Genomic DNA, 25,095 nt, shown 5'->3' on the forward strand with positions numbered 1-25,095 from the left:
GCAGCTGCTGGCATCAAGAAAAAGAGTGTAAATGGAGGAGCCTTTAAAGCTGAAGGCTTTTCTCTTGGATTTTTGTGACTCTGCTCTTGCAGCGATGTAGACTGAAAACTTCTCCACCGAAGTATTTTAACATTTAATACGCTGATTTTAGCAGCAAAAGCAGATATGATCAAACATAGGATTTGCTTTTATACACTAATTTATGTGGGTAATAAAGGAACTAGAACAATTGAGAACGTGGATCTATGGATCAGTTTGGTCATTTGAAAGTTTCTGTAGACTTCCTGTGGACACGTAGTCCCTTGCTTTTTAAAAAATTTTGTTGTGCTGGGATTCTTTTGTGCAAAGAAAAGGAAAAGAATTATGCCAGTAGTGTTTACTTGAAGGTTCTAGCGCCTACTATGGCAACTCTGTATGTTTATACTCAAGGGCTTGGGAAAAAACTGGAAAATTCATGGTCAGATGCCCTTTTTGTCAGTCTGTCTTTCTGACTTTCTTTCGTCTTTTTAAGAACTTATCTGATTTTAAGCATTTCTTTAAAACACCCTTACTCTTCAAGTTGCACATTTATTAATTCCATCCATTTAACGTGAGATTGTGTATATATGTATGATTGTATATATGTGTGTGTATGGCTGGTCAGTTATTATATTGGCCTTCTTTAGTAAGATAATCCTAATAGCAATTTATATATACTTTTACTTTTTAAAGCTTGATTCTTCATGTCTCCGTTTGAGAATATCAGAATTTTCTACTGAAAAAGGGAAGCCGAGGGCTGGTCCCTAGATACAAAAATATGGCCTCAATTTGGAAATGGATATTTCCTGTGAGTCATCCCGACATGCTTTTTGTGTGTACAAGAGAAGAAGCAGTAAGAAGAGGCAGGGTATTTTTGACAAGTTCATTTCTGTACTTTTTGTGAACAATACCTGCTCAGAAAATTTCCAGAACAGGGACATGTAGATTCTTGTTCAGCTCTAATGAGTGAGGTTCTAATGCTCTCTGAAACCAGTGAATAGTGGGCCAGTAACCAGGGAAAGTATTTGTTCTCTAACTTAAAGTACTTCTTGTCATTAACTTTGTTCCTTTGGAAGTATGTTGCTCTGGAAAGAAAATCTGGTTTTCTTTTTGGTCTTCCTCATCTCTGTTTTATTACTTATTTTTTGTTTTTCAGTTTGCTGGTTGATTGCTTGAACACTTTTTTTAACAGTCTTGTTAGCACCAGTCAGAACAGACACCAAAAAGAACATTTCTCTTGACTGCTTAATTATTCTATAAAGGGAAAAATCTTTCTTTCCAGGCCCCATAGCGTATTAACTATAAGAGGTTACAATTTTTCTTATTTTATTGTATTTATTTATTTATTTTTTTTGAGGAAGATTAGCCCTGAGCTAACTACTGCCAATCCTCCTCGTTTTGTTGAGGAAGACTCGCCCTGAGCTAACATTGGTGCCCATCTTCCTCTAGTTTATATGTGGGACACCTGCCACAGCGTGGCTTGCCAAGCGTTGCCATATCCACACCTGGGATCCGAACCGGTGAACCCTGGGCCGCTGAGAAGAAGAACGTGCAAACTTAACCACTGCACCACGAGGCTGGCCCCGAGGTTACAATTTTTCACCACCACACCTAAAATTATTTCTTGACTTTTGAGTTACGTTTCAGTAGGTCATATCTAGTGTCCCCTCCGTCTAAGTCTGTTCCAGTGTTATCCAGGTCACTCAAAAAGCAGAACCTATTGGCATGGTGGAGGCTACATGGATAAGTTTTTTATGTAGTTGCCTTGACTCTACCTTCAAAATACATGTCCTGAATTTTGCCCATCTATAATATTTCTATTTCTAATATCCTAGTCTGATTTACTGTCATCTGTTGACTGGACTAATTGCAGTAGGCTTCCACCTGGTTTTCCTGCTTCCACCCTTACCTCCCCCATAGTACCCCAATAGTTTACAAATTATTCGTTGTGCAATATGAATTAGGTAATGTTATTTCCCTTCTCTCTTGGGAGGAAATTTTAACTCTTCTCTTACCTTTGTTTTACTTCACCAACAAGATTCCAGCCACATGGGCCTTCTGGCTGTTTCAGGGACATCCCAAACTCACACCTTTCTCAGAGCCTTTTTACCTGCTATTCTGTCTGTCTAGAACGTTCTTCCCTGAGATCTCTTCATCACTGGCTCCTTTTTATAGTCATGCGCTGCATAATGATATTTCAGTCAAAGACGGACCACATATATGACGGTGGTCCCTTTAGATTAGTACCATGTAGCCTAGGTGTGTAGTATTGTAAGTGCACTCTGTGCTGTTTGCACAACAACACATTTCTCAGAACGTATGCGCCTCGTTAACTGACACGACCGTATTAAGCGATGCATGACTGTATTCAGGCCTCTGCTCAGATTTCAACTCCTAGAAAGGCAGCTGTATTAGTTATCTATTGCTGCATAACAAATTACCCCAAACTTTGCACCTTCAAGCAACAAACATATAAACATTAACTTTTACACGCCGTTTCGTGAGGGTTGTGAATCCAGGAGCAGCATAGATGGATGGTTCTGGCTCGGGATCTCTCGTGAGGCTGTAACCAAGCTGTTGGCTGGACTGTAGTCATCTGAGGATCAGCTGGAAAAGGATCCACTTGCAAGCTCATTCACATGGTTGTTGGAAGGCTTCAGCTCCTCACTACTGGCCAGACACCTCAGTATTTTACTCTGGAATGCCCGTCCATGGATTGCCTGTGTCTTCATGACGTGGCAGCTGGCTTCCCATAGAGTGAGGGATCTAACAGAAGACGAGCCCAACGTGGAAGCCCCAGTCTTTTATAACCTAATCTTGAAAGTGAGATAACATCACTTGTGCTGGATGCTATTAGTCACACAGACCAGCCCTGGTACAGTGTAGGAGGGGAGTACACAAGGGTATGAGTACCAGGAGGTGGGGGTCCTAGGGAGCAATCTGGAGGCCTTGCTGCTCCAGCAGCCCTGCCACCCATGGGGATTTCACTGCTTAGTTTCGAGAACCCTGTACCTTTCATATTTGTCCAGAGGTAATCTGAACAATCTGTAGAAGTCTTCTCTTCCTTGATATGAGGGAATACTCTGCGTAAGCAGAAAGATGGTCATAGTTGATACCCAAGGGCTATCTATCCTGTTATCCTACATTTTTATCTTATTTACACTGAGGACTGTTGCAAATCTCATGTTGTATCTCCTTATTGTCTATCTTGTTTGTCTGTCTTCCTCTATGAGATTTTAAGACCTTGAATTCGGAAAACTGGTATTTCACATCCGCTATTTTAATCCTTGAGCTTAGAACAGTGCTTGAAATATAGTAGATAGTTATTTGATAAATGAATAAGTAGGTTTGCCTTTTCAAGCCCTAGAAGTTTTATTTTAGCCACTTTATATGGAAGTGTTTCTGCATGCATCCCTGTGTTCTGAAATTGAGTATACGGAACATAAATTTCATTGGTTCAAGTAATATTTGCAGAGTTTACCTTATGTAGAAGGCACTGTGCTAGTTACAAACACAAATAAGTCATGCTCCCTACTCCCGAGGAGTCCTCTTAGTCAGGAAGGGCTGACTCTGGGATGGGCCATTTGAGAACAAGTGAAATGAAGGAGAAACTACAGGGCGAGGGGAAGGGTGAGAGGGGGAGGAGGCTGCCCAATGGGACGCCCTCTCGATGTCCTGGGGTCAGTACAGTTATTTTGTGCTGTACTGTTGTGTTCTTGTAGCATGCTTGGAATGTAAGAAGGAGAGAAACCATATTTTTTGAACAACAGAAAAATTAGGAAACCTAGTCTACGTAAGTAGAAATGGTAAATTATTTAGTTATATGTTTTTAAAAATCGCCTTGCTGAAATGACTGAAGATGTATGAAATTGCGTTTCGTTATATGTGATCATACGTAGGGCAGTGGCCCGTGCGGTAAGTGGCTCTGGATCAGTGTGTCTTTGGCGTTGGTTCTCATGGTAGTGATTCTTTTCTATAGTATGCTTCGCTGCTGTTGTCTTCTCACTGGACACATTATCTCCCTCTCCTTAAAGTTGCCTCATCTGATTTTGCTGTGGACTTGAAAGCCCAAGAACCAAACTTGATAGAATTATGTGTTGTAGGAGTAAGTCAGACTGAAAAAAGTTTTCAAGTAATTAAGTTTTAAGGGAGATTTTACTTCTCGCTTAGCCATTTGTGGCCCATCTTTTACTTCTTTGTAGTACCCACCAATGTTTTAAGAATTCTTTTAATAGACAGGATGTGACTTTACTCAGGTTTCCTCTTGAACTTTTTGTCTGATTCAATGTATCATAGTTGGCTTTGAAGTCAGACTGACTCATAGGTCTGCCAAATTTTGTTTTATGTTCTAAAATAAATTGTTGAATCTTTCTGAGTGTCATTAAAAAAAAAAGCTCATGTCTTCCTTCCAGTGTTAGTGTCAAGAGTGAGTGACTATGTTAAGGACCTAGAATGTTACCTGGCAGTCTCTCTCCTTCCCTCCTTTCCCCCTTCCCCGTTCTCCCCACCAGGTTGACGGGCTTCACACTCTATCACCAACTGCCTGGTGGCAAATGCCTCGGTAAGCGGCATCTGTAACACATGCCACTTGGCTTATCTCCAGCCAGCAGTGCAGGACTGGACCAGGAAGCCCAGTCCTGCAGGCACCTTTTTTCCTAAGATAATCAGCACAACTTGGGGAGTGATGCCAGGTTGAGTTTCATTGCAGAGTGGTACCAGTCACTTGGCTCTGTGGAAAATCCAGAGTCCAAGACTGGCCATAAAAGTAAACTTGCTTTCTAGGTTTCCTTCAGAGATTTGATACCCACAAGGCAGGTTTAACTGCTACATGATATTTCATGCCCTGCCTGGGGTTTCCAGTAGTGGAACTCAGAGGCATCTCAGCCTTTGAGAAGAGTAAGACCGTGGGGCTTTCATAGGGGGAGGTATCAGTCACTGTAGATGCTCAAAGTTAACAAACATTCAGAGCAAGGAATTTTTTAATTAAGGTAAGTTCTACAACGTCCGTGTAATTATTTACATTCTTCTACTCCCTCACATATTTTCTCAGCTTACCCACCCTTGTGACTCATTCAGTCAGAAAATGAGTGAAATCAGCATTCTCTTCTAGTCATCAAGCAAAAATGGGTCATCTCCGTGGCCAACTGGATTCTCTAGTGTGTCCCAGAGAATCTCATTTCAGTTTGGGCCTCTTCCTGCCACCATGTCTCCTTGTTTTCCTCTTGGGCTGGTTTATATCAACCCATGGCCAGCTCCTTCACTCCAGGTTGCTGTCGTCTAAATATTGCATATCTTATATTCATTCATCATCCATGCCTTGAAAATCCTACTAAGATTCAGCCTTTTTCTAGTTTTAAATTCAGCTGAAATTCACTGAGTACCTATTATGTGCCATACATTGAATTAGGCCCAGGTACTTACGTTAGGGATTATAGGAATGAGGTTCAGAAAGATTGTGTGTCCAGAATGACGATGGTAATGAAAGATAGAAGGAATTTGAATGCAAATCTGCTGACTCCAAATTCAGTTTTCTTTCCAATTTAGCATAACTCCCCTTTCCTCCAGGCATGCCAAGACATTGAGAAACACTGATGATGTGAGCTGGAAGGCTTGGCTCCTTTAGGTCATGCTTGAGTCTGTGCCCTCTGCTGACTCGGTGACTGCTGGCAGCAGTGTGTGGCAGATATGCCCCAGGCACCATTTCTGGGTCCAGTTTGACTCTGTAACGCTGGCCTGTAGGATAGACAGAAAGATGTTATCTTCAATGTTGATCTTTTTTAAAAAAAGGACTTGTCTTAAAAGTAGATCTAGCGATTTAGGATAGAAAACCTGCACTCACTATGAAGAGTGAGCTTGTCAGTAAATGTGAAGAAGTTGGGGGAACTCTCCGACTTCAGTTTAGTCAGAATATGGATTTAATCTTTACTCAGAAGGGTATTTTATTGAGTAAGCTTTCCCTTTCAAGTTTTGAAGCCTCATGCCTCTGTCTAGACAGGTCACAGACATTGTTTTTTCTTTTTTTTTTTAACTTCAATAACCTTATGAAAGTGAAGGTGGTTTCCATGAGTTGAAAAACAGGCAATTACTGATTTAATTATATTATTGGAAGAGAATATTAAAAATAGCTCATTTTGGGTCTCCTAATGTGTATTTAGAGCTTACCTTTGAATCTGTATTTGATGAGGTAGATTTCTTCAAGGACTTTAATGAAGCCACATTGTGAATACCCAACTCAGGAGGATGGGAAAACTATGCACCTTCTCAAAATCTGGAATGAGTGTAGACTTGCATTCAAATTGGATTCCATGATTAAACAATTGGATGACCTTTGGCAAGTTACCCAGTCACTTGGCCTGTTTCATTGCCTGTTCAAATAAGAATTCTGCTTGCTTTCTGGAGTTAATGAGTCTAATGAAAGCATCTATACTGTGCCTGGTGTGTGTTCGATATTTTGAAAAAGTTAGTCAACCCACGCACCATTTTAATCAGTTGAGAAATTACAACTTAAGGGAAAAAGAAAGTATTTGCCTTAGTAATGGTGAGTTAGTAACTTCATCTTTATATACAAAGGCTTCATAGTTGAAAACTTGCTACATTATCTCAAAGGTTTTATATAACACTAACTTAGAACATAAAATGGAGATGACATAAAGCTCCATTTGACACCCTTTTAAGATCTTCATTAAGGAAAGTAAGTTTAGCGTATTATGAGACATGATTTTTTTTACATTTCTCTCATGAAGTATATGTTGGAATGATCTTTGAAAGGCTGCCATTTCAATGGTTAATTCGTTTTACTCAGAGACTATGAACATCAAAGCAGCAAAACTCAGTTAAGTGAACTAGTCAGGAGATGGAATATTCTGGTAAATTTAATTGTCAATGTGAAATAGAAAACTTATTACCTTCTCTACTCATATGGTTTCTGGTCTCCATATTTAAATCATTCCATTGAATTTGAATTTGTATTGAAAGCTCTGTACCAAGTTTTTTTTTTTTCCTGGTAAAAGAGAAGGAAAGCAATGAACGGAATTCCTTTTTGTTTCAAGTTATATTACTAAAAAGCATTCCAAACTGTATTAGTTGCTTCATTGATAAGAAGGGTCATCATTAGAAACGTCAGTTCTCGTCTCGTACTAACAATGTAGATCAGATCTGAGGAAGATTCAACTGAATGTCTACTGTCCCTTGGACATAGTAATGAACTAGCCTTATCAGTAAATTTTGATCTTTCCCTTTCTTCTAGAACTTGAGTGCAAAAAAAATCCACTTATTTAAGTTATGGTGAAATGAGCATCAACATAATTAATTGATATGATATAGGCTTAAAAGAGTAGTTTATGTTTGTGTACAAATGTGAAAAGTACAGAAAATTTTTAAGAGGCGAAAGGAAAAAGTCATTCATAATCTCAAGAACCGGAGCACTCTCCATACAAGTTTAGTATTTAATCTCGTCTTTGTTTACAGAATCAAAGGCAAATGGATTTGCAGTTTTTTTTAACTTGTTTAAATTTTTTTAAACCTCACTAAGTTGGTGTTTTGCTTTATGTATTTTTATTTCCCTTTTAAGTTTTAGGGAAATTATAAGGAAAAAAATGGATGGAAAGAGCAGAAATGAAGCTTCCCGTTATGGTTTAAAAATTTAAAAATCTGTCCTTTACTCAATCAACATTGCAGTATCTTCTTGGGTATGCAGGAAAAAATAACAGACTGTTTTTTTAAAGTTTTTTATTCTGCAAGAAGTTGATATGTAAATAGTAAATCACATACTTCTTTCAGAATTCAGGAAAAAAAATTGCTCTGGAAAAATAGAACCATTCAGAAAGCAAATTTTGAGATTTTTTTTCTGCTTTGTTTTCCTACTTGGAGTGTTGAATGAACAATTTTTATCACAGTAATTTTTTGTTGGTTTCCTTTCAGGGTTTTTCCATCACTGTAAGGAATATAAGCCTAACAGAAAAATGTATCCATGAATTATCAATATTTGTTTTATCTCACATAAATTAATTGCTGATCATTGACTTTGTAAGGGAAATCTTAGGAAAGTTATTTTAATTCTATAATGTGGTATTATCAGATATGTATTTTTATCAGATATATATCATATATAGTGATATTTTATAAACTCATTTAAATTCAGATGAGAACTTAAGCACATAGCATCCTTTTAGTTCTGAAGTTAAGGAATTGTAAAATTATTTTTGTATATTCCTAGCGAAACACCAGGCCAGAAAATATTCATATTCTCTGGTTAGATTTCATGTATGTCCTTTTCAGATTCTCAAAACTCTGAAAGACAAGATGATGGAAATACCCACTTTCTGCACCTTGGATAAATGTCATGTCTATTTTGCATATTGATGATGTAGAATTGTCCTTTCTGCCTTAAGGAAATTTTTTGTGAATCTTGGCCTTTTCTTAATTTCTCAAGTGGCTGTGTTGTATTCTCTGATGCATTTAGTATGGGGCCGGTTCACTGAGTTCCCTCAGTACATTGGCAACTACGTTTAGATCAGAGGGATTGTTTTGGTTTTTGGTTTTTATATGTTGTGTGTGTGTGTGTTTGTGTGTGCTAGCTTGGGAAGAAAAGCTAATAACTACTTAGTTTTATTTTTGTGTTTGCCTACATGTACTGCTAGTTATCTATTTAGGCAACTGCCTAATGTGTATTCCTGGGTTTATTGCTTTGGATCAAGGGCTGGAATTCTTAGTTCATAAATTTTTGGTGTTGAAGGAATAGGCTACTTGTAAGTACTGTAGCTGTTAGTCTGTCATGGAGTAAGTAATGAAGTAGCCACAAAATTATCTTTATTAAAAGTAACACTCAGGGGCCAGTCTGGTGGCATAGTGGTTAAGTTCACACACTGCTTCAGCAGCCCAGGGTTCACTAGTCTGGATCCCGGGCGTGGACCTACACACCATTCATCAAGCCGTGCTGTGGCAGCATCCCACATAGAAAATAAAGGACGATTGGCACAGATGTTAGTTCAGGCACAATCTTCCTCAGGCAAAAGAGAAAGATTTACTACAGATGTCAGCTCAGGGCCAATCTTCCTCGCCAAACAATAAAAATAAAAATAATAGTAACACTCAGACATGGTTTCTTTAAAATGTTAAAAAAATTTACCTAGTGTTTTCTCAAGATTCTAAAGTAAAGATGAAAGAATGTGGCATGAATATTAACTAAAACTTGACCTAATTCTCCTATGATAATTCATATTCAGTAGTAATTACAAAAAACCTTTCTTTTGTCTGTGTACTTATATTCATATGGCTTTATGGGGGGAACTATGTTGTATAAATGATTTTAAGGTAAATTTAAAGAGGATCGTCTCCTTTCTTTCTCACAGTCACAAAATTACCTTAATAAGTGGATTCCTTTTCTTATGAACTAACTCTTCAGAAATTCAGAATAATGGAACAAGACCATATTAAATCACCAAAAAGTTTAATGCTTCTTCAGTCAATGCACTTTTAAATACTGTACTTGTAAGATGAGCTAATGGCTAAAGAAAGGTCACTAGATCTTCTAATGAATAGATGGGAGTAATTTCTAATTAGCACCCTGTTCACCCACAAATTACATGTGAATGGGATGTAAAAGCTCTTTGTATATAAACTATAAAGGACTATAAAAGCAAAGTTTATTATCATTGCTGCCGAAGTGGGTTTTAAAGGACATTTTCTCCCCTGAATATGTAAACAGTCATCTGCAAAGATATTTAACCTCTTAGTGACAGGTTTATCTACAAGGTGATAAACAATTGAACCGAGATCTTTAGTGAAATAACTGTTTGCTCTTCCTGAGAAATTCTGATTTACACTTTGTCAATGGGGAAATAACATAAAATCAGAGGTGAAGTGTCTAGTATGCTAATTAATCTTGTTTTAAGAGCTATGGTTATAATTAGTTTTATTCTCTGTTGCTTGAAAATCAATATGTCGTATAATAATAAACATCAGTTATTCATGTGCAAATTACTATAAATATTGAATTGGTTGAATCTGGAGCTAGTAAGGTTATTCTGTGCCTGAACTTCCTGTTTTCACCTACCTCCCAATTACTTTCAGCTGTCAAAATAATTTTAATCACTTTCAGATACTTTGCAGAAGAAAAGGGCCTAAAGCCCTTCAGCCAAAAAGATGTTGTCCCTCCTTTTCCCATCTTCCTTTATAGCCCTGCTGGGTCCTTTTATTCTGGTCCGGCCGGCGTTCCTTCTGAACATCGCTATTACGCTCTAAGATCTTAAACATGTATCCAGGTCATTCACGATTCTGATTCTGTATCCTTGCCTGCTAAACCACATCAGAGAATCAGAGAATTTCAGAGCTGGAAGAGGCCTTAGAAATCAGTTGGTAAGCCCTTTTATTTTACCAGGGTGAAACATATGACATTAAATAAATACTTTTCAGATTAAAAATGAAACCCAAATCTCTCGACTTCTAGCCTTTTGGCTTGTTCCACCATGATGTGTGGCCTGTAGAAATAAGCAAGTAGACACGCAGAAACCTGCTTGCTCTGAAGGAGCTCCCAACGCCCACCTTCTCCCACCGCTGTGTCCAGGCGGTCCCGGATGTGCTTGGTTATTTCCCAGTATGTGGAAGAGTTACTCTGGGGAGAGCAGATGGAAGCACATATTAGGCAGAGAAAAAAACGAGCAGACACACCCCTGAGACCCACTTGCAATTAGAGTGGCAGCTGTATTCGTATGTACTTTACTGCTTTTATTATTGATTCAGTGTCAGAAAAGGATAATGTGTTTGTATTTTTCACAGTCGTAACTATAGAAAAGGAGATCCCCACTACAGGACACCTTAAGTGTAACATAGGGCCTTAGCTTATATTTAATAGTTTTCACCTTTTTGAAAATCAGAGGTGACAGATAAATCTGAAATAGTATTCTTTTGTCAAAAGCCTTTTCCTAAAAAATCAGAGGTTTTCCTAGCATTCTGCTAAACTGAGTCTCTCCTCTCTTATTCAAATTTAAGACACTGAGAATATTCAAAACCAGTTTGAAATGATTTATGTATTGCCCATGTCACTATTCTTCTCCTTTACCATAAATATGCATATTTAGAATTTTAGCATTGGAAGAACTTCCATGACCCATCAGCCCAACAACTTCATTTTATTGCTGAGGAAATGACCTAGAAGGTGAAGTTTCTTCATTGTGAGCACAGAACTGGTTACTGTCAGGCAGCGTGCAGCTCAGGAATCTTGGCTCAGGCCAGTGTTATTTGCCCTAAATTACTTGAAAAATCCTCATTAAGTTATCTCTTGGCCCCATCTGTTTCTGTCTGTATCTCTGTCAGTCTCTTTTTTCTTTCTCTCTGTTTTTTCTTCTAGGCTAATCCATCTCAGACCTATTTAAGTAATTTTCAGAGGATTTAATCTGAATTCTAACTATGGAAATGGGTTGAAAAGAAAAATCAGAAGTCTGACTCTAATTAGAATGCTGATATCGTTAAAGATTTGTTCTTTCTTTCAGCATCCTGTCATGCGCCTTTCTACAGGTTGATTGATTTTACTGTGCTTTCAAAAATCCCCATGTCCTTTGTTAACTTTAGTGGGTACCAACGAATTCTTCTGCTTATACTGGTGTAAATGCGCTGTATCAAATTCAAAGTTTCCTTAAACTGGACTCTTGGAAATCTACCTTGATATGTAACCACTAAAGTTTTTCCTGCGTAAGTTTTGTGCTAAGTGATGTGAAGAGTGCATGGTTAATGTCATGTGCCGCCTTGGATTCAGTCATTCGTTCGTTTGTGTTAGTTCAGTCACTTAATAAACACTCAGCAGGTCCCCACCTTGTACCAAACTCACGGCTAGTGCACAGATTGTAAAGAGACCAGCCCTCTCATAAGTGGTCCGCGATGGAGTGGGAGTGACACATGCATGTAAAGTGTTAAAATGGGACCGTGGGTGGAGATATGCCCAGGATCCTGTGGGAGAACAGAGGAGGGGCACCCACACTACCTGGGAGGCCTCTGGGGACCACAGGGAAGGCAGATGCTGACCTCGCGTGTTGGGTGTCACGTTGTGGGTGACTTTATTTACGTGATGCAGGCCAGTAGAATGGAAGACTCTCAAGGCCTACTCACCGGAATAAGCTTTCACGAAACCCTCTAGAGCCCGCCACATCACATCATCATCGTGTCTCCCATGGTCACCCTAGAACCCACACTTCCTGATAAGTAGGGTGCCCTTCCTTTAAGGATGAAAAAGGCTAACGCTTTTGTTTGACTTTTGAGGGGCTTCCCCAGTGACCCCAACCTTCGACTTTCAGGGACTTTCACATGCTGTGCGGTGATTGGTGATCAAAATGGAACCTCCCCAAATCAGGCAGGTCATCCCACCGAGCGCCACGGGTGTTCTTCCTAACAAACCATCAGGAAAATACTCATTTTCTGCAGCAAAGATGAGGAAAGAAGAGAATTATCCTGAATTATCCTCTTGTCCCAAAGGAGAGCTTAAAAATGAATGTCCGAAAATGAAAAGAGAAGCAGGATATCACTAAGAATTCCGATAAAACTGATGAAACAGGTTTCAGACAACCAGTGTCGACTTTGTCCCACAGTCTCTTATCCATCTGAGTTCCCTCATGGTAACTACAGGTAGTTAAGCAGTGTGGTGGAGGTACAGAAAATGTCAGGGAGAGTAAGAGGTGGTGGTGGAGGACAGGCTGGGCCTTACTCAGAGGGCTCCTTGTGTTGGGCTCTAGACCTGAATGTGATGGAGAACTAGACCTTACAGCAGGGATCCTCCAGCGACCAGCAGCATGAGTGTTTCTTAGGTTACTCTTTATACTTCTCTGTGCTGTCTCTCTTTTCTTTCTTTTCTGCTGGGGAAGATTTGCCCTGAGCTGACATCTGTTGCCAATCTTCCTCTTTTTTTTTAAAATATGAGCCTCTGCCACAGCATGGCCGCTGACAGATGAGTGGTGTGGTTCTGTGCCCAGGATCCAAACCCGGGCTGCTGAAGTGGAGCATGCTGAACTTTAACCACTAGGCCATCGGGGCTGGCCTTCTCTGTGCTATCTTGATTATCCCCATCAAACATTACCCACGTCCAACGTGGGATGCGTGATGTGCCCACCCCCTAGTCCTCCTTGGTCCTGGATTCACTTTCACACAGTAGCCTAAGTCAGAAATATTTGTCCCATCCTTGGATCCACCTTCTTGGTGTACTTTAAATCAATCATTCAGGCATTTTGATTTTGTTTCCTTAAATATATTTTGCTTCTGTGCACTCCTCTCTGTCTGTCAAGTGATTATTGCATATGCTTGAATATTATAAGGCAAGGATCCCTTCATACTGCAAAATTATCCCTCAGGAAAGAGGGGGGCTTTTTGTATTGGAGTCCGTACAAAGCCTCTGCTATTACTGGGTGCTTTCCCGACTGCTTTATTTTAAACAGCAGAGCACTGTGTGAGCAAGACACATTAGCCCAAAATGACCTCGTGTAGTGCCGTCAGATATTTATAGAGGGCACTTGACAAAATCTTTTTTTTTAAAGGATGGAGTAGCATTTAAAATAATGTGGCATTTATTTCCCAGGAATGTGTCCTCCAATTGCAAATGCAAAATGTTTTTATAAACAAGCCTTTTCACCAGTCCCGTCTGCCCCCCCCCCCCAAAAAACACCCAGTACTTTCAGGAGTTAGGGATATAGAAAGCATGAATATGCACCTACAGGACAAATGAAAACAGCAGCTATCCTAATTTTTACCAAATATCTGTGGCTTAGGACATTTCCAGTGATGGCATCAGACAGAGATGCCACAAATGCTGTATCTCCAGTGAAGATGGGTGTGCTTGAGAAAACCGTCCAAGGACGAAACGCTGACCCGAGGTGATGCAGATACACGTGTCAGACACACACATGAGGAGTTTGAAGCAAATTGTTTGGGGAGATGTGGCTTGAGAAACAAGTGACATTTCTAAATGTGTTTTATATTTCACTATTAATGTAACCAAAAATAACAAATACCATGATCTTATATAAACAATTATACATTCAGAAAAGTATATGAATTTTAAGTATATAGCTCAACGAATTTTCACAAAGCAAACAGTGTAGCTGGCGCTCAGACCAAGAACCAGAGCATTGCCAGCACCCGAAAACGCCCCCTCCTGCTCTCTTCCAGTCCTCGCCTGCCGCCTCCCACTGCCATATGCACAGTGTGAGCAGTATCCTGTCTTCCGTCACCAGGGATTAGTTTTGCTTGTTTTTGAAGTTTTTATAAGTAGAATCATTCTGTAAGTACCACTTTGCTGTTTGGTTCTGTCCTCAACATCATGTTTGTGAAATTCATCTTCTTCTTCCATTTAGTTTGTTCACATTGCTGAGTGATGTTTCATTTTTTGAACAACCACAGCTTATCCATTCTATGATAGATGTTTGTGTCGTTTCCAGTTTGGGACTGTTAGGAATAGTGCTGCCCTTAAGACTCTCGTGTGTGACCTCTGGTGACTGCATATCAAGCATTTGGTTGGGTACATGCCTAGCAGCGGGATTTATTGGCCACAAAGTATGCCTTCGTCAGCTCTGGCAGATAGTGTCAAACAGTTTTCTAAAATGGTTCTACCAGTTTAAGCATCCATCAGCAAAGCGGGGGAGTTCCTTCCTCCACGTTCTTGCCAACTCTTGGTATTCTCTGTCTTTTTTAACTTGAGCCATTTTGGTGGGAGAATAGTGACAGTGCATGATTTTGATTTCATTTCCCTGATGACTGATTTGACCACTTTTTCATACATTTAATCACGATTAGAATATCTTTAAGTGCCTGTTCATTTTCTTTTTCACTTCCCACTCTTTTTTGCTGCCCTAAAGTTTGGTGTATTCCTGTGGGCAAAAAGAAAAAAATCAACTTTTATTTATTGGCAGAACTGGAGATCATCTTACATTTGGTCAATATGGAAGTTTAACCTTCACGTTACTTTCTTTTAGGTTATTGCAATGACTTCCTAAGTAATCTATCGGCCTCTACTCTGTTGCATTCTCTATCTTCTACACTTCCCATAAAGTGGTTTTTTATAACCACGCAGATCGGCCAATTCAGTTGCAGCCGCGTCTCATCCATTCTCTCCTCACCCTGATTCCCCGCCTTCCTATCAGCCCCATGCTAAACACAGTGTTTCCAGATCCCCCTGTAAAACTTCATGGGGGAACAGGAGGGGCACACTTGCTGACTATTCAAGTTATCCAGCATCTTCCCTGGAAGTTCTGATTGAGTAGATTCAGGTTGGGCCCCAGGAATCTGTGCTGTTAACAAGCACTCCAGGTTACTCTTAACTTCAGGGAAACCTGAGAAATACTGCCAGCAGGTTGTTGCTTTTCCCACAGTGCTCTTGCACGTTCTCTCCCCACTGTCTGGATTTTTCTTTGTCCTTCCTCCGTTGTCATCTTTTACCATCCACACAGATGTTGCCTCTGGGACTCCATCTTGACCCCTGCAGGTGGAGTAAATCACTGTGCAATCAGTAAGTGCCTATTCCTGATCTTCCTCACAAACCTATCCCACTAGTGGCCTTCCCCCTCTCAGCTGACAGCACGCACTGCCGTTATGTCAGGGTAAATGCAGAATCTGCCACAGCTTGCACACTGCTCCTCTTCTGTTTTACCTCATGCCTGGATGACTGCAGAAGCCTGCTAATAACTAGTTTCCCTGCTTGCAGCTTGCACCCTTGTGGTCAGAATGATCGTTATTTTAAAATTTAAGTCAGCATCACATGTTCCTGCTCAGAACCCTCCAAAGGCTCCTCATCTCTCACAAAGTGAAAACCAGAGTCTTCAGTAGGTCCCGAGAGGCCCATCGCCATCTGCCCTGTCCTCACCTTCACCCTTTGACCTGCCAGGCTCCCTCTGCCTCAGCAACACGGGCCTCCCTGCTTTTCGTAGAACGTCCCAGGTGTGCTCGCACTGGTTGGCTTTTGCATTGCCTGTTCCTTCTCTGGAACATTTCTCCCTAGATGTCTGTAGTACTCACTCCTTCACTTTTTTCAAATCTTGCATCACATGCCGTCTTCCCAGTGAGTCCTGCCTCGACCACCCAATTTAACAAAGAAGACTGACCCATCCTTCCCTCATCTCAAGTCTCCTTGATTTGTGTGAAGTAGCTTGGCCCTGAGCTCACATCTGTTGCCAGTCTCCCTCGTTTTGCTTAAGGAAGATTATCACTGAGTTAACATCTGTGACAATCTTCCTCTATTTTATGTGGGACACCGCCACAGTGTGGCTTGATGAGCAGTTCTAGGTCTGCACCCGGGATCCAAACCTGCAAAACCTGGGCCCCAGAAGCGGAGCACACGAACTTAACCACCACGCCACCTGGCCACCCCCGCCAGTCTCTTTTACTCTGCTCTTTTTTGCCTCTGTGGCATTCACTAACTTCTAATATACTATTAATTATGTTTGTTATCTCTCTGCCAGAATATGAACTCCCCTGAGGCAGACGTTTTTTACTGTTGTGCTCACGATGTATTCCCAAATATCAGAACAATGCCTAGCACAGAGTAAGTGCTCAGTGAATATTGTTTGATTTCTTGAATGAAATATTCAGGATGCAATAGATAGGAGACCTTAAATAGTATCTCTTTGTAAGGAAGATTTTCATGAAAGCTTTTCCAAGATGCATTCCATATTTTCACATTTTGAAGTGAAAACTTGACGTTGGGGGTTCGGATGAAGCTGGGGTTGCTTGTGTACTGGTGCGATGATTTGAAGGAGAAGCCGTTTGTAGCCTGGCTCACCTGCCTTAGTTGTGGGTATTCTCTGGGGTGTAGGTTTATTCAAAGTAAAAACCTCTGAGGGGTTGATACCTGAGTACTGAATTTTCGGTTGTTCTCTCTTTGGTGACATTACTTGAAGTGTCCATTGAGGCAGGTTCCCATGAAGAGCTCATAAAACTTATGAAGATTAAATGTCTTAAGTTTGGTTCAAACACATCAATTTTGAAAAGTATTTGCAGAAATTCGTAGTCCCATTATAAAACCAATGGGCTTTTGCATATTTTAGCCCATTTGAAGGGCATTCGTATACATCCTTGCATCAGTTTGGGGCGACCAGAAACCTAAGCCTCTTTCTCTCTTTTTCTGTCTCTCATGCATCATTTCCTGAAATGCTATGATGCTGTCCTGCTGAAATCTGACTTCTGGGTAAGAAGAGTATTACTAAACAGGGTCTATTTATATCCATCTAATTTGGGGATACCGTCTGCTTCTGTGAGTCCTTAAGTTTCCAGTATATATGCATGTATACTTCTACATGTCATTTTTGCTTTGTAGAGCACAGCGTTTTCATGGGACAGGAGGCTATTTTCCTGTTGGCTTGCAAAGGGATTCTGTGTGAAATCTGCGGGCTCGGCAAGTCATTATGTCATCCCAGCTCATCTAACCTTTGGTGACCTCTGATTGTCTTCTTACTGTTTTACCTGTCTTGGCCTCATCTCACAGCCTGAATTTATTGACTATAAGCTTTTTTAAGAGTCAGTTCTACACTTTAGTGTCTCCCAAGGTGCCTGGCACACTGCTGGGCTGTGATATAATACCTCTGAGCAGCTGAGAGAAGTATCCTTTCATGAGGGGTGAATAGATTTCATCTAATAATAAGAGTGATTACTAGTGGCTCACCACTTGAAAGAATGCCAAAAGAAGACTTGAATGAAGAAATATATCTTAAGTCAGCTAATATAATACGTGTTTGAAAAAGCCAAATCTCAATTAGATAGTGTCATAAGGGAAAGCCTGCGTATAGTTTTATCCAAAATAGAAAAGGCAGTTAAGCACCAATTCAAATCATGGTTAAAATTTCCATTTAAACAGCTTCATAAACTGTGTGCATTAGCAAACTTAAAAATAGACTCTTGTGTGAACTATTATAGGAACTTTATTGTGCAGTAAAAAGAATACTTCAGTTGCTATGCAGTAGAAAAATACCTAATCAGACTGTCCTTTTTTCTCTCAGCATTCTGAAAGCTTCTACATTTCAGGGCTAAGATTTAACTAACACTAATCTTATGAGCCTGTACATCAACAGGTAAATTTATATTTAATCTCTATTCTGTTACTGGCCTCTTCTCTGGGATGTGCGAGTTCCAATGATCCAACAAATGTGGAAATTCAGTTTAAAAGTGCTGGGACATAAAGAATGGCAGGCAAATGAGGAAAAGAAGGAAATGTCTTCTAAATGTGCTCATTCACTTAACAACTATTACTGAATATCAGTAGATACTAGAGCTGGGGCATTGGGACTGATGTGGTAGTGAGGGTTTGGGTTGTAGAAGAGAAGGAAAAAGGAGACAGCCAATCTGAGCCTTCAATGCTATTAGAGTTCATTCATTCATTCATTCATTATTTATTTATTTATTGACTGCCTACAGTTCAGTGTACCGGAGATACAGTAGTGAAATAAAGCAAACCAGAAATTCTTGCTTTGACTGAGCTGGGATAGAAAGGCAATAAATAAGTGAAAAATACGGTAGCAAGTGTTGAGTGCTAAGGAGAAAAATAAAGTAGAAAAGGAGACTGGAAGTGTTGAGGGTGGGAAGCAGGTTGCAAGTTTAGATGGGCTGGCCAGGAAAGGGCTTGGTGAGAAGGCATCTTTCTGGTCGGGATCTGAAGGCAGTGAGGGAGCTGGTCGTGCAGGTCTGGAGGAGGAGCGGTGGGGTGCCGGAGGAGGCGGGCTGAGGTGCGGAGGTGAAGGTGTGCCAGGCGTGCTCAGGGAATGACAAGGAGGCTGCGGTGGCTGGAGGGGGATGAACAATGGGGTGAGGCCTGGAGGACTTGGAGGTTTGCTCAGGGTGTGGAGGGAAGCTGTTGGAAGGTTTCGCCCCCAGGCCTGGAAGGTGAATATGTAATTTAGTAAAGGGAGCTAACCACAGGGAAAGGTTAATTAATAATTAAACTCAGCTATAAATGGTCAGGCAGACTGGAAAGGTTGAGGTGTACTGGGAGATGTGAAACTGGGGTGGAGTTGAGAAGTAAAAGCTGGACTTAACGGTTTAGTTGTCTGGGAGAGGTCGGAGTGAAGTCATGAAGATGGACGCGGAGCTCAGGAGACTGTCAACAGCGGCTGCTGAGACACTGAGGACAGAGCTTTAGGGGTGCCCTTCTCTCCAGTCTGGTCCTCAAAATGGCAATAGTTGTCCCCCTTCTTTTTTCTTTTATTTACTTGTTTTATGTGGGTTGTTTTCTATGGAAGGCTCCTGTATTCTTTCTCAGACTTCTTAGGAGGTAAAATTATGAAAGAAGGAAGGAGAGATAATTGGAAACTGCATCTGTGAGGTTGTCTTCATGTTACGTACCAACTCATTGTTCTCCAGAGCGGGGAGTGGGCAAGAGGCTGGCCTCCACCTGCTTCTGGCAGCTTAGAGCCACCTCTGGAAACTGTTCCTAAAGACTATGAGAAATATCTACGATTTTAGGCCTAAAAGACAAAAACAAAACAAAACCTCAAAAGTGTTGTGTTCTGGGCACTGTATTGATTTCAATTTATTTTCCTTTTTTTATCTCTCTTGCTATCCTACTTGAAAATCTTCAGCCACAATTATCAAAAGCACAAATTTGTTCATCTTAACTTTTATCATATGTAAAATGATAAAGGTACTTGGAAATCTTAATATTTTCAAAAGTTGAATTGTGTGCTTTCATACCAAGCCTCAGTTATTTGTGTTTTAAATAAAGATAAAACCTTATGTTATTGTCAGGCCTGAAAGCAAAATTTCATGGGCTGTTGCTTCTGCCAAAGAAACATTGCCCTCTCTTGGCTTAAGGTGTTAAAACACTGAGCAATGTTTTGTGTCTATTTTTAAGAGGGTTGCTTTCTAATTCTGAGTTGGAGCAGTTTGCCCTGAAATGTCATAGATATGTATTTTGCCCATAAGTGGATGTAAACAGCTAATTTCTCTTGTGACTTTCAGATGGAAATCAGAGTTAGAATGGAAAATTGCTGTAGGAAGCTGGCATGTTTTTAAACTCTTGAGTGCTTTAAGGGGAAATAAAACCTCTTTCCATTCTCAGCTGCATGGAAAATATTAAACTCTTTTTCGGTAAACAGAGGAGATGCTGAGTATTGTGGATTTTCATCTTTTTCTCATGAGGTCTTGTGATTCAAATCCTGTCCCCGTTGCAGGGTTATGTCCCTGTTGCAGTGTTACTCTGCGTTAAAGATTCTGAATGCTGAGATTGAACCTTTATTTTTATACTTATTTTTCCTGAAACTTGTTTGGTGCTTTGCGAATATTCATTATAGACCTTTTCAGTTGCAGATGTTGTATCAGCATTAGTTCATCTTGACCGATGCCCTTGACTTCAGAGTATAAATAGAAAAATAGAGATAGGTGACAAGGATTGATTAGCAATCCTCCTGGTAGGCGAAACAGTAAACCTATCTAGATAAATCACTAGCTTAGAAGCCTGGAGAATGCATGTTTAAAGAATTAAGGGTAGCGTGAGTGTGTGCATCTGTGTTTAATTGATAGGGAAATTTTCTAGAAGAGCTACAAGGACATAGAGATTCTATCTGGTCTGTTTACTGTCCTTGAGTTTTTATAAAAAATAATAGGCTTATGCGTTTTACTAAGCTGTTGGAATGATTATTTGCTTTCTCTTTTTTTAAGGAAAATTTTTTTTAAGTAAACGAAAACAGATGAATATTTTATTGCCTTTTTGAGTGTCTGTCTCTCTCTTTCTCATTACTTTGTTACTATTAGACTTTAATTGTAGGGTTGGAAGGGCTCGGGGAATCACCCAGTTCTTTGACACTTTTAAGCCATCACAGATAGGTGAAACAACATTTTAGTATTTTCTAGCATTTATTTTGTGCCAAGCACTGTTCTAAGTACTTGACATATATTAACACGTTTAGCCCTGACATCCTCCCAAAGAGATGGCTACAGTCATTATCCCCGCAGACCGTGTGGGAAAGTGAAGTACAGAGAAGTTGAACAGCTCGCCCCGGAAGCAGCTGGTCTGGGATGCAAACCCAGACACCAGAGTGTGTGCTTTCCACCATTCTGTCACCACCCACCTCTTTCCCTCTCCCCTTCTCTTTAGGATTTCTAATTCCAAGGGTTAATTTTCACTCTCACTTTCCTTTCCCTAATGGGGTTTTCTCAGCATATAGTTTAAGGCTCCTTTTTGGCTTGTTTTCCTTTTTCTGAGCCTAATGAAGAAGAACACTTCTCCAACTTTCCATCAGCCACTGCCGCTCCATTCTCTCATCTTCCTCCTTGGTGATTCTGTCCAACCCCAAACCATTTCTGCATTCTTAAGTTACATTATATCAGGACTAGAAGCTGGTCTATAATAATGGCTTGACCAGTTCTGAGTAAGATAATAGTATGATTACCTCATGGTTTCTATATATATCCTCTATTCCTGTTTACCACATCATTTTTTTCTACTACAATTGCGAAAATGCATTCTTGCCTTAGATCTTGCTATTGGTGATGCCATTTTGTGTATTCATGAATATGTCTGAGATTTCCCAAGACCTTGGAATTTTGACTATAATCCACAGCCATGTTTGCCTCTTTGTGGACATCATATGGCATCTATTCAGGTTATCTGTGAAAGTTTATAACTGTGATCTCCTGGCTCTTGAGACACACTGCTATTAATATATTAATATGTCGAATGTGTAAATTCGCGTTGAGGGCAAAACTGTCAAAGACAGTGTGTCATTCAGTTTGATAAATGGGTGCTTTGGACCAGTTGTGGCACATTGTCTTCCTGACTGAATCACAGAGAAGAGACTAAAGAAGGGAGCACGATCTCCCGCCCTCCCACACCCCATCGCCCACTCTCCCTCTGTCTTTGGTGTAATCCAGCAGACCCTCCACTCTTAGTGAAGATGAATCCATGCTGACGAGTTTTATGGTTCCTAAACCAAAGATAATCATTACATCATTACTGAGTACCGCACAACATTGAGTTTGCAACAGTGACTTTACAGTGATTCTGCTATATTTTACTAAGTAAAGAAGAATTTCACAGGATTGTAATTTGTAAATGCAGCCTTTCCCCTCTGTGCTTACCCTTCCACGCTAATGTTTAACACTTAGAGTCTGAGGTGGCTGGGGATGGGTGATGAGCAGTCCTCTTGTGTAGGTCTTCCTGACGTGTGTGTGTGTGTGTGTGTGTGTGTGTGTGTTTTATCATGGGTGTTGCTAGGCTGGAATTGTTTCCCCCTAATGAGCCTGACCTCTGCAGGAGCCCCCTAACTCGGACTCCCGCTGCCACTTCAGTTCCATTGGAGCATGATGGTGATGACTCTGCTGGTTCCTTTCTTGGAAAGTGAAGCACATGCTTGCTGCAGTCGTCTATAATGTGTCCAGTTCGTCCAGCAAGATTCCCTTTTAACTGGCATGTTTACGTTCCTGGGGCCCTCCACCCAGAACACGGGACCTTTGGCCGGTGGACTGGAGATGAGGGAGTGTGTTTTCTCCCAGCTGGGGAGCTCAGGTGGTCCTATAGCATTCTGTCCCTGCCTCTGTTATGTCCTGACAGCGTTGTAATTTAGCTGTTTCCTGTACGTTTCCCCGACCTGCCTGAAATTCCCAGAGACTGAGCCACAGTTCAGGGCTTGGCATGGTGACGTTCTGTAGCGCTAATCCTTGTTTTTGCTGCCGTGTTGCAATCATCATTCAAGATGGTGCTGATAGTACCAATCCAAGGAACCTCTTGGTTTTAACAGGCTTTTAGAAATTGGCTCAGTGACTTATATACCGTACATGTATATGTTTTAAAAAATGTGATTTCTCAACAATGGACTGGAACTAAGCTTTTTGGAAAACAGCTACGTTTAGTCCAATTTCACACCTCATTGCCTTTGTCCCTGGGGTGTCTTCCAAGAGTGACTTTCTCCTCTGGTGCCCCTGTCTACCAAGTTGGTCTTTTCACTCTCAAAACCAGCCAGGAGATCACCACCTCTGAGAGGTCTTCCTTCACCCCTCTCCCATCCAGAGCTCTCTCCCGTGTTAGACTTGAGCTTCTTGAGGCCAAGGCCCACGTCTATCCGTTTTGCATTTCTACTCGTGATACGGTGCCAGGAACATAGCAGGGGCTCAATAACTAGAGTTGTACTGGATTCCTTTATAATAATAGCAGTGGGGGGAAAGAGGTCATCTGGCGCATAGAATAGGAACCCAGGTGGAGAAGGGGAATGGGGCAGGGATTATTGCAATGATTAGTAGGGGGGTGAGGATGAGGGAAGAGATGAGATTGAGGCAGCTATGCCATTAGGGGACAACACTATACCGGTTTGGGTGGTGGCAGACATTCTAGGAGTTGTGGACAGAGATGATAGCAGAGGTGTGAGCAGAGGTAGGGGTGTGGTAGTCATAGATGGAGCCCTGGGAATGGGTTTATATGGGACAAGAAGATGAGAGATGCAGTGTAGGGAGAAGGTGGAAGACCCAGGAGATGATGGTTGTGTTAGAAGGAGGACAACAGTGGCAGTGGGGAAAGGATGAGAGGAAGGACCTTCAGCAGCAAGAGATTGTAGCAGGTGTAGGGAGGGGAACTGCTGTGACCATGGCAACTTTGGACGACCATGGGGGGATTTGTATGCTCAGTCCATGATTGATGATGAAATTGTATCTTAGGCAGTCGTGGGAAGCTGGAGACTGGTAAAAGAACTAAATGACTTTGACAGATTTGGTTTAGTTTGCCAGGGAATGAGATCATATGTGACCATAATGTTGAACCAACAGGATTCAAAGGGTCCATCAGAAATCTACTTTATCTTCTTCTCCTCTCCTTTCCTTGCCTATTCAATCCATTCTGTGGGGCTGGGTTTTCTGTCCCTGGATGAAATCTAAGACACACTTGGTTGGTTCTTGGCTTCTCTCAGATTAAAAAAAAAAACCTTTCAATAGCTTTTATTCATAAACACAGTCTCAGTTTAGTAAGTATCATGTCTGGTCTAGTCCGGTGTAATAGGTACTTTATTCGTTAAAGGTGAACCTTCCCCTCTCTTGCAGCCTCCCTTTGCTGTAGATGTGGAGCCTGTAGTGGGGAAGAGAGTTCTAATAGGCTTCCTCTCCCTGCTTGCCGCCAACACATCTGCTCTTCCTCCTCGACTTGCCAGGTGACTCCGGCTGCTTCCGAGTAGACTGGCTAGGTAGGGATGGTGACGTGCAGGGAGGTCTGACAGAGTGACAGCAGTTTGCCATTGTTTCTTCTGGCCAAGGCAGATGTAAACCTGACTTGTTCTTCTCTGGGCACTTGTATAGGTTCTTTGGAGAGTCCCTCCCTCCTTCATTTCCGAGGCGCTCTCACATGTGTTTTCCTTGACACACGGGAGTGCACCCTACCTCTTTCATCCCAGTGGTACACTACGGAGGTTTCCTCACTGGTCCAGGCAGCCTTAACTCAGATTCATATCATGTCGACTTGGCAGTACGTGTGGGGTATCAGTATGGTAACAACGTGTAGGCTTTAGAAAATGTTCTTCTCGTGCCTAATAGAGAGGTGGAAGTTGGCAGTATAGATGTGGGGTAGATGCTGTGCCAGTGGTGGTTGAAGTCATGAGCGTGGACACGGTTGCCCAGGGAGAGACGTGGAACCTCACAGAGACGCTTGAGTTTAAGAAGCAGGAGACGGAAAAGGAGCTGGCAGAGAAGGTGGACGCCTTTTCTGGAGTCTTGGTTCTATAGAGGGGCAGACTCCATAGGAGTCAGTGCAGAATGATGTCTGTTATTGCGTCTGTTTTTTACTGAATGTGGAACTTACAATACATCCGTTTTTATTTTGATTGTGAGAAGACCTTAAACTGTTTTCCTCTTATTTTGAAAATTTTACTTGAGAATTTCTAATTCTTTGAAGACAAATTTTAACTCTTTTGTTTTACAGTTGTGTATGAACACAGATCAAGATTAGAGAAATCCTTGCAAAAGGAAAGACTTGAACATAAGAAAGCAAAGGAAGGTAAATAAATAATATGATTGTGTTCTGTGTTTTTGCCGTGTCTTCACTGAAGCATCATGCATTTGCTTTACTGTTTTTTTGCTGAGAAATCTTTCAAATCAACCCAAAGTCAGTTTTATAAGTGGATAGAGAAAGAGATGTTAAGG

General features: G+C 40.9%; 1 protein-coding gene across 13 annotated transcripts in view; it reads left to right on the forward strand.

Moving 5' to 3' along the window:
- The window catches only part of GOLIM4 (golgi integral membrane protein 4), a 74,129-nt gene that overhangs the window by 18,012 nt on the left and 31,022 nt on the right, over positions 1–25,095 (forward strand). For all 13 annotated transcript variants that reach the window (XM_014846447.3, XM_014846448.3, XM_014846449.3 and 10 more), the window contains exon 2: positions 24,875–24,949. In XM_014846447.3, the coding sequence (XP_014701933.1) occupies positions 24,875–24,949 (75 nt within the window). The remainder of the gene's footprint in view (positions 1–24,874; positions 24,950–25,095) is intronic.

Source organism: Equus asinus, chromosome 5 (genome assembly GCF_041296235.1).
Source record: "Equus asinus isolate D_3611 breed Donkey chromosome 5, EquAss-T2T_v2, whole genome shotgun sequence".
NCBI classification, from domain to species: Eukaryota; Metazoa; Chordata; class Mammalia; order Perissodactyla; family Equidae; genus Equus; species Equus asinus.